Source organism: Hirundo rustica, chromosome 28, assembly GCF_015227805.2.
Source record: "Hirundo rustica isolate bHirRus1 chromosome 28, bHirRus1.pri.v3, whole genome shotgun sequence".
In the NCBI taxonomy this organism is placed as follows: domain Eukaryota; kingdom Metazoa; phylum Chordata; class Aves; order Passeriformes; family Hirundinidae; genus Hirundo; species Hirundo rustica.
Window position 1 is genome coordinate 1267266 of NC_053477.1, and position 10335 is coordinate 1277600.

At 53.1% G+C, this 10335-nt stretch overlaps 1 protein-coding gene across 1 annotated transcript; it reads right to left on the bottom strand.

Annotated features, from left to right (window-relative positions):
• Positions 1-1851: 1851 nt before the first annotated feature.
• On the bottom strand, positions 1852-7461 carry TGOLN2 (trans-golgi network protein 2). The gene is made up of 5 exons (XM_040087599.1): positions 7423-7461; positions 7177-7354; positions 5371-6827; positions 4757-4840; positions 1852-4236 (listed from the first exon to the last, which is right to left on the bottom strand). Exons 1-5 carry the CDS (start codon positions 7459-7461, stop codon positions 4231-4233), a joined length of 1764 nt encoding a protein of 587 aa, XP_039943533.1. The 3' UTR covers positions 1852-4230.
• Positions 7462-10335: the final 2874 nt, after the last annotated feature.

The following is a 10335-nucleotide window of genomic DNA, read 5'->3' on the forward strand; positions in this document are numbered from 1 at the left end:
TTTTTTAATCCAAACAAACCTTCCCAGGCCATGGGATTTGTCTTGCAGAGGAAAAGCTGATGTGTTTGCTTGGCTGGTGCCCTGCCCGTAAGGAAAATACCTGCTGTGGGATCAGCTCAGCTTCACCCATTTGCTCAGGAAGCCATGCAAGATTCAAAGCTTTCAACAAAAGAAGATAAAATAAACCCGGGATACTTATCAGGGTTTGCAGGTTGGATTCACTGGAGTGGAGGTCAGGCACTGGATGTAGCAGCATTTCACAGAACCATGGAATCATTTGGGTTGGAATAGCCCCAAGACCATCAAATCCAACTGCTACCCCAGCACTGCCAACACCACCCCGGGCCCCAGGTGCCACATCCACAAAGCTGCTAAATCCCCCCAGGGATTTGGAGTCCACCCCTGCCCTGGGTAGCTGTGCCAGGCCTGGACTGCTGTTTCCATAGAGGAATCTTCCCAAAATCTAACCTGAACCTCTCCTGGCACAGCTTGAAGCCATTTCCTCTCCTCCTGTCCCTCGCTCCCTGGGAGCAGAGCCTGACCCCCAGCTGGCAGTGCTCTCCAGTCAGCCTGTGCAGGAGCAGGAGGGGTGAAGGGCACAGACCCATCCCCAGCCCCCAGCTCAGTGCCCAGTTTCGCCCAGTTTCTCATGCATGAAACCTCCTCCACCCTCGGGGCCTCTCTGCTCAACTGAATCGGAATGTCTCAGTAATCCAGCCCTGATTAAGTAGAGCCCAACCCAGCTGGCAAAGCATTTCTGATTTGATTTGACATTATTTCCACTCATGGACTTTGACTCTGGGGCAGTCACCCCAACATGACCCCAAGGGCACTCCCCACCCCTGGGATACTCCCACTGCTCCCTGCACCCACGGACAGGACCTGACCTGAGGGCCTGTTCCTGCTCCAGCACACCTGCTCTGCCTGCAGTATTTTGGGGCTTTTCCAGCCCTCTCAGGGGAGGGTGAGAGCAAGGAAGGGGTTCAGCAAGCTCTTGGAGCACAATGCGATGTTTTTTGGGGGGCGAAATCACCCTAAGGACACAGAGCAGAGCAGTGCTTTGAGCCCCTCGTAGCAAGGCTTGGAACTGGGGGAGGTCTGTAAGGTCTCTCCCAACCCTACATCCCCACAAGAATCATTTGATCCCCCATTTTCACCCTTTTTTCCTCGTGCAAGCTGCCAGTAACCTCATCCCCAGGAAAACCAGCGGCCCTCCCTGTTCCCAGCCTAGTCTGTTGGCCACTGCCAGGACTAGAGGAAGGAGTGGAAGGCGGGATTTTCTCCTACTAGGGAAAAGAGGAGGAGGAAAGGAGGGAGTATCTTCCATTCTCTGCAGGAAACACTCCCCAGAAGTACCCTCATTATCCACTGAGGATCAGGCACCTTCTCTTCCCCATACCACAGCTGGCTGGCAGCAGCAGCCACATCACTCTCTTTTCCAGTCTCCCAGCTGCTCCAACAAGCTGGGACGTCCTGGGATTGCCCTCTGGGGCTCTCTGGACGAGAAAGAAGAAATCCAAGAGGAGAGCTCATGACTAAGCTCTGTCCAGAGCAGTTTAATCTCCTCTTGGGCTCTGACCTCCTATCACCCAATGCCAGCCCCCATGGAGTTGGGCTGATACTGGGCCTTGGAAAGCAGACTGGAAACTTCAAATCCGCTCTGGCCTGGGCCTGTCTGGGCTCCTTCCGGCTGCACACGGAGCTCTGAGCACAAACAGCTCCCCAAAATCAGGTGTTTTTATCAAAATCATATTGGTTTTGCATAAAGAGGAGACATCCTGCACCTTTGGTGCCAGGTGTCAATGAAACCCATGCAAAGAACATGAAAAAAAACCAATACCAAGAGAGAAGTGAAATCTCAACCTTTTGGGTTTTTTTTAATCCATTTACTGACTTCACCACACAGAAAACAAAAAACAGTACAAAGAACCGTAAAAAAATCTGATCCTTCCAAGCAAAGTGCGTTTCATTGCAGCAGAAAACAAATCAGGTGCTGGTTCAAGCCTAAAAAGTAGGAATATTTGGCAAAAAAACCCCCTCTCTACCAGCAGACACCATCCATGGGAAACACACGTGTCCAAAGGGAAAAGGTGCTGTGCACCTTGACCCCTTTGGGACATGTTGCATAAACACCATAAAATTCAACAAACCAGGAGCAAACCCAGAGGCTTGGGGCAGCCCAGGTTGTTGGTAGAACACACAAGCCTGGGGAAGTGCTGGCAGGGCATTTTGGGGGAAAACCCCGCAATTCAGCCTGGTGTGAGATCTCCCTCTCCCCAGACCCAGTGCTTCCCAGAGCCATGAGGTGTGTCCTTATTACCCTAAGGAGCTTGTGCTTGGCTCAGCCTGCGATCAAGGTGTTTGAGGTCCAAAATATTCCATCCCCTGTTGGTAGCTGGGTGGAATTCCCACAGCCTGGAGCAACAGAGGATTTGAAACAGCTCTCAGGATAGAAAAACAAGTAGATCGTGAAAAAAAACCCCCATCTTTCTAAATTATTCAAGTTAAAAAAACCAACCAAACAAACAATCAAAAAAACCCCAAACAAACAAACAACACAGGACAAAGCAAGCATAGAGCATTCACATTCCAAAAAGTGCACACACTCCAAAAATCCCGACCAGAGCAGCCCAGGAGCACACAGAATTCCACACACCGGAACAGGGTTTGTCTCCCTGCTGTCACCAGCCAAAAGCCAGTGTCCCCCTCCCCGACCCTGCCCCAAAGCAGCCCCCCAGCCTGGCTGATCCCACAGGAGCTCTGGAGCAGCGTGGATTGGTGCAGGAGGTTCTCACCGTTTTCCCCGAGAGTTACATTCCCAGCCCTGTTTCCCTTTCCCTTCCCTCCACCCTCCTGCTCTCCAAAACAACTCCTGGAAGTCCTTTCAGCATCCTAGATGTTTCCTAGGGAAACTCTGAGAACTCTATAAAGCCAAGAGGGACTCTCATGTTCCTTGTGCTTGCTAAGAGCCAGTAAAAAGGGAAAGGATGATTTTAGGGTTTGGAGAAGGTCAAGCCCTCTCTCCCCTCTCAGAATGAATTATTAGGAAATGAAAACTAGAGCTGCAGCTTTCACAGTGACCAAAAAATGGCTCTGCCCTTTCCCAAGGTGACCACAGAGCAAGGAGCTGATTGGGAAGGCCAGAAAAAAGTCTCCCAGGAAGGAATTTAACTATCCTGGGATTCTTCCCATGCAGTCAATCAGCAAGTGTGGGACTGGCACATGCCTGGCACCTGATGTGATGCAGCTGGGTGCCCACGTGAGGAGCTCTGGGTTCCTCAAATCCAGTTTTTTTCTGTCTGTATTGGAAAAATCCAAAGCAGGAGCCAAGCAGGCATTTTGCACCCTCTCCAGAAACGTCCCAGCTTGAATAAAACTCTGGGGAGTAGAACTACAGGAATGCAAACCACCTCACTGGTGTAACTGGGGCACCAATGTCTTTGGCAGCCTTTGGTCCAAACCGTACCAGTTCAACACAACTGGAGGGACTGGGAGCTTCACTCACCCCAAGCTCCTCAGGGATTCCTTCCTTCCTACACCTGACAAGGGGGAGGAGGCAATCTTCCCATTTGAATCATGGAGCTTCCCCAGCCTGATGCCCTCCACAGCACCACACCACAAGCAACACCCCCCAGTGCAAACAGCCAAACTGGGAAGACTGGAAGGGAAAAGACCTGCATAGAGCATGAAGGGTTTGAGCCACACCACAAAAACTGCTTCAGCATGGCCAAAGCTACGTGTGAAAAAGGGAATCTGGGTGTGAAACTGGAAAATTGATCAGGGAGAGAAAACCCAAATCCAAGTCTGTGGTGGGTCAATTCCAAACAAGCCCAAGAAAACTCCCATGCTCCCAATTTGAGCATCCAATCCCAAGAGAGGGAGGAGAAGACCAAGGCAGCTTCATTTCCAGGCAAGGGAAGACAGCCCCATGGCTCAGTGAGCAACAGATCCTTAATTTCCCCTTCAAAAGAAGGGGCCAGTCCAGCAGATAGCAAATCCCATTGCACTGGGACACAGAAGTCCTGGGTGTGCAGTTCTGGGACTTTTTCAGGCAGCCAGATGCCCAGGGGAAAAACAAGGCAGCTGGGAAAGGAGCAATTTAGGGGAGTGAGAGGTTTTATCAAGGTGCAGGTGCAAAACAAAAAGCGTTTTCCCTCCTTCCTGTGGACTGAAATCCAACTGTGGCAGCATTGCATTCCCATTGGTGGCTGTCATCATCTGAGGAGGAATCTAGATCTGGAAAGGTAAAAGGAAAGGTTGGAGCTACCTGAAAGCTCAGAATTACTCTCCTGCTCTGTCCAGACTTGAGTGGGATGAGAAGCTCCCACAGCAAACACGAGCTCTTGCCTTTGTTTTTCTACCTCTCCTCTTCCTATGGCAGAAAATAATTACAGGCATATCTACTTTGAAGGGAAAGAGGTGGAAAAAGGTTTCAAGGGAGAGAAGAAAGGGATTTCTCCACAAATCATACCCTTCTCCCACAAAAATCCTGTCTGACAAGTCATTTGGATCAGTGACAAAGTTGTTCAGCACAGCCCAGCTCGAGACTATCCCACCTGTGCCCCGGGTCAGCTCTGCCAGCATTTCTCAGCCTTACTTTTTCCATTTCCTGGCAAAACCCCATTTCTACACCAAATTGTGCTTTCCCAGACTCACCGAGTTGGGGCTTTGGGACCCTTTATAATGCAAAGGGCCAATATTTTGTGTTTCCAACACACACCAGGCACGCCAACCCCCACTTTGGGCTGGGTCTCACCTTTTGATCCAGTCTCTGATAATCACCAGATTTGGGCCGCCTACCAGTTTTTGATCTTTTTCCTTCCAGAGCAAAAGCAATGATCTTTGGAGAGAGAAAAATGGAGATAGGGTGAGTGGAACAGCAGCTTCCAACACAGGCTCACCTCTGGTTTTTCATTCACTTGCTCCTACAACATTTTTCCTGTGACCAAGCACTTGAAAAAGGCAAATGCCAGTACTCGACCCCAGCTAAGATGGATAATGAGGTTTTCTCAACAAGCAGAGAACAGTAAGAATTTGTTTTCTTTCTCCTCCCTCAAAAAAGCTCAAAAGCTTTATGTGAGGAAAAGCAACCCCGATCTTGTGTAACCTACTACAGAAAACTGTCAGTAGAAAACTGTCACAGAAAAGACGTAAGGATCTCATACCCCTCCATGTTTTCACCTCTCAGCTGAAAATCAGCAGCACAGCTAAGAACACCCAGCTTCCACCAGATCTGGTCACAACCCTCCTGCTCCTCCCACTGCTGTTGGGGCCACATGAACACAAACCAACCAAGGAGATACCGCAGTCAGGACAAGGGGAAAGGGCTGAGCGGGTCCCAACCCTCAGGGCTCGAGCAGGGCTGCTCACCTTGCGTTTGTTGTGGTAGGCCACGTACAGAGCCGCAACGATGACGGCCGTGGTCACCAGGTAGGCAAAGAAGTGGCTGCTCTCTGAGTGGGCCCTGGGCAGGGTGGGAACATTCTTCTCTCTGTCCCGATCCAAGGAGATGTCACTGTCCTCCTCAGCCTCGGCCATTTCCTCTGCGGCGTTTTCTTCATTTTCCAAAAAGCCCTCTGCAGTGGAGGGAGCCACGGGTGACAAAGAGCTTTGGTCCTCCTGGGAGTTCTTTGCATTGTCCTGGCTGTGAGGCTGCTCATCACCAGCACTACCCTGGGTTTCAGTCTGGGCTTGCTGCCCACCACTGCTGCCCTGGCTGGTGCCCCCGTTTGCAGGCCCACTACTGGCCTTGCTGCCCTGAGTGCCAGCCCTGTTCCTGTCACCGCTGCCCTGGCTGGTGCCCTGCTCCTTGTTGTTGCTGTCCTGGGTGTTGCTGCCATTGTCGGTGCCAGCCTTGTTCTCACTGCTGCTCTCCTTGGTGCCCTCGTTCTTGGCGTTGCCTGGCTGGCTGCCATTCTGGCTGTTCTTTTTGACACTGCTGTTCCCATCTTTGTTCTGCTCATCGTTGTTATTGTGGCTGCCAGTCTGCCCACCAGTGTTGGTCCCTGCACTGCCCTGGCTGTCACTGCCACTGCCTGTGTTGCCAGTCTGGCCACCAGTGTTGGTCCCTGCACTGCCCTGGCTACCATTGTCACCGCCTGTGTTGCCAGTCTGCCCACCAGTGTTGGTCCCTGCACTGCCCTGGCTGTCACTACCACTGCCTGTGTTGCCAGTCTGGCCACCAGTGTTGGTCCCTGCACTGCCCTGGCTACCATTGTCACCGCCTGTGTTGCCAGTCTGGCCACCATTGTTGGTCCCTGCACTGCCCTGGCTACCATTGTCACCGCCTGTGTTGCTAGTCTGGCCACCATTGTTGGTCCCTGCACTGCCCTGGCTAACACTGTCACCGCCTGTGTTGCTAGTCTGGCCACCATTGTTGGTCCCTGCACTGCCCTGGCCACCACTGCCACTGTTTGTGTTGTCAGTCTGGCCACCACTGCCACTGTTTGTGTTGCCCTGGCCACCAGTGCTGCTCTTCTGGTCTTCAACTCCTTGTCCCCTGCCTCCTCCATGGCTTTCACCACTCCTATTTGAATCTTGGCCATCCTGAGCAGCCCCTTTGTCACTGCCTTTCTGTGACTTGTTTTTCTTCTCCTCCTCAGCGCCGTCATTTCCAGTCACACTGCTGTCCTTCTGGCCCTCATCTGCCTTCTGATTCTCATTCAAACTGGTCCTGCGACTCAGGTTGCCGTTGTTGGATATATCCTTCTGCTCATTTTGGTTCTCTGGGGATGTGCTCCTTTGCTCCTGGAGGTCACCTGCTGCAGGCGACTTGGCTGCGTCAGGCACTGTAGAAGATCTGCTGGTATCTGTTTGCAGGGTGTCTGCTGCGGGCAAGCACGGAGAGCACCGTCAGTCGGAAATGACGGGGCTGAGAGCTGGAAATCAGAAGGGACGGTGGGAGCAGAGGGGGAAAGGGACCTCAAGGGAGAGGAAGGACCTCGGAGGGGAACCCCCGGGTGACCGGACGCGGCGGACCACGAGGAACCCCTCCCGCAGGAGGGGCCCAAAGGCAGAGGTGGCCCCACAAACCAAGTGCAGTGCCTGACCCACCCCTGGCCCAAGGGCTTCGCTGCCCTCTCCTGTCCCTGCCACAGTCCCCCCGTCCGCTGCCTCTCTGCAACCCCTTCCCGGGCCCTCCCGGACCCCCCGCCCGTTGTGCCAGCGGCCCCTCACCCGCGGCGCGGGCGGCGCAGAGTCCCAGGAGCAGCAGCAGCAGGAGCGGACACGGGGCCTCCATGGCGGGCGAGACCCTCACCGTCACCTCGGCCCGGAGGTGCCGCTTCCGGGCACAGATCTCGCGAGAGCGGGGAGGGGACGGGAGGGAGCGAGAACGGCGGCGAGGGGGCAGAGACTGAGGGGGTGGGGCATGGCGTAAACATTTGGGCGGGGCTCGGTGCGTGAGGCGTGGCTTTGACGCACGGGGCGTGGCTCTCTAAGGGGCGGGGTCATGGGCGCCATGGCGCTACGGGGCGGGACTTGGTCCGGCAGGGGGCGGAGCTTGGGGCGGCCCGTCGGGAGGCGATTGGCGCCCCCTGGCGGGAGCGGGCCTGTCCCTGCGCGCTCGGAGCCGCGTTTTGGGTTAAATTCTGCCGGTTTTCGCGCTGCTTCCTGAGGGTCCCGGGCGGGGAGTTCGTGGGAAGGTTTGTGACTGCAGCCTCAGACGGGCGTTCGGAGTGCTCTCCCGGCTCTGGCGTGGGCGAGGCTGGAGGGCAACAGGTAGGAAATCAGGGCTGCTTACCTTTCCTTTGCTCCAGGACGGCTTTGCAGAACCTGCTGGGTTTGGATAACCTGGTATTTTTCGGTTGTGTGTTTTTTTTTTTTTTTTTTTTTTTTTTTAAATACCTTTGTTTTGTTTTGTTTTGTTTTTCAGGTAACCTGTTATTTTCCAGATACTCTTTAATTTTTTTGATAACCTGTTGTTTTTCTTCTTTCTCCCAAGCAGGCATGTCCTGTTTGACAGCAGCGATTCTCAGCAGCGGCAGGAAGTTGGCTGTGCCTGTCTGTGGGCACCTAGGACTGTTAATTTCTTTCCGTTTATCTAGTTTAGACTGTTAAATCTCCCTTCTCTGGACTAAATGTTCAGCTTTTTTTGGAATCATGGAATTCCAGAGTGATTTGGCTTGGAAGGAACCTTACAGACCATCCACTCCCACCCTTTGCCACGGGCAGGGACACCTTCCACTATCCCAGGTTTCTCCAAGCCACCAGGCTTTAGACACTTCCTTTTATATCAAGGGGTTTGCCTCCATCTGCAGCCAAGATTAAGTTCTTGGTCATTTGTGCTGTTCCATGGGGTCTCATCCATCACAGGGCGCCAAAGCCAAGCAGTGAAATTTCACCTGTCTCCAGGAATCACAATCTTCCATGGATCCATTGCCCGCTCCAGTCATTCAATTCAACCCTAAAACAGAGGAAAAAACGTCACATAGAAACCAACCAAATCCCACATGGTGATTGGGGAATAACTGGGGAATAATCCTGCCTTGGAGTGTGGTGGAAGATGTGGTTGGTTTTCTTCTCTCGTGTTGTTCTTCCTCGATCTCTGGGGAATCTCAGTTCAATTCAACACATTCCAACAATCCCTGCTGCTCAGCTCTGCCTGTGCCAGCCTTTCCAAGGAGACCAGAACATTTGGCCTAATGTTTTTTTGGGATTTAAACAGAGAATTGAGGCTGTTTCTCATGCTCATCTTTCATTCACCGCCTGGATGTCAAGAGTGACTTAGCAGAGGCCAAGATCCTCTGGATTTACAACAATGCCTCTGGGAATGCAATTCTGCCCCAAAATACCATGGATGAGACTGACATCAGCCCAGAGCCTGGTGGCTTGCACCAGGATCCAACACTTTTCTTGGGCTCAAACAGGATAAAGAGGACCGGTGACATCACCTCACCTCACCTCACCTCACATCCCTCGCAACATGGCCCAAACCAATGTGATGGCAGTTGCTGGTCCTGGATCACAGGATCATGGATTGATGGAATATCCCAGGTTGGAAGAGACCCTCAGAGGCCATGGAGTCCAGCTCCTGGCCCTGCATAGGACACTCCAAGACCTGAGCATGTTATCACCTCAACAGCAACTCTACATTCCAGATTCAGTTTTGTGGTGTTCCTGGACTGGTGCCATCCATTCTCATAAATCCTTGTGGATTCACTTTTTGGGGATGACTCTTTCTGAGAATAGCCAGCAAGAGCAGGCTGGACACACAAATCTGGCCTTAATTAACGCTAATTGGGTTGTTTTAATGTGGTGTCCCAAGGTCTGGTGTCAAGATAATAAAGTCCTCTCCTCATCAGACATGTCTGCATCCCCCATCCGGCCCCATCCCTCCCCAGGGCTAATCTGGTCAGGATAAAGGATCAAAAGGAGAAACAATTAGCAAATGGAAGAATTTAATGACGCTAATTAAAATGTATTAAGTGTAGCCACTGCCTCTGCACCAGCTGCTTTGGCAGGAGTCCGGAGAACTTGGAGCACCAGCCTTATCCCGGTGCAGAGTGGGATAACAGGACATCTGGTGCGCCCTCCCCCCCCCCCAGCCCCCGAAAAAAAAGAGGTTTGAAAAAACCTCGGTGTTCGTGGTGGAGCACCTAATTAGCTCCATCTCTGCAGGAGACCTCTGGGACCTCATTAGGCTTTTCAATTATTGCCTGGCCAGCCTGCAGGGGGGGCGGGGGGAAGGACTGGGGAAGGGAGGGGGCCACAATTCAGCAACCGGGCGGAGGTGAGAGAAGTAAGCCCGCGCCCAGAAAGCAGCCGGGAAAGCTCCAAGCTGGCTCCCAGATGCTCCCGGTGCTCCCAGGAGTTTCCTACCGACGAGCCCTTGACGAGGCTCTCACCAGCTTCTGGCAATGAACCCCACGGGGCTGTGGCCAGGGGGAGCCTGTGTGGGTTGTAGAAGCCTTTTCGTGGATGGAATCTTAAAGGTCGCCTCTTTCCATCCCCCTGCTGTGGGCAGGGGCATCTTCTGCTATCTCAGGTTGCTTTGAGTCCTGTCCAACCCAGCTTTGGGCACTTCCAGGGATGGAGCAGCCAGTTCCACCCCAAGCACAGCTCTGCAGCAGCTCCTCACCTGGAACAACCGCAGGCAGGAGACACCAGGCACTTCCCGAGCTTTGATTAACTCTGGGAAGGGGCAGCAGTGATGGTGACTGTGAATTACCAAGGACACCGCTGCTGGTTTCCAGTCTCAGCTCCGTCATCCACGTGGATGCTCCCTGCTCCATGCCTGGACGTGCCTCACGGGGACCCCATCACGGGCTCTTCTTCCAGCTGTTCCGTGCCTCTCAGCTACGGCAGGATCCAGCTGTCCCCTCTCACACTGTGCTA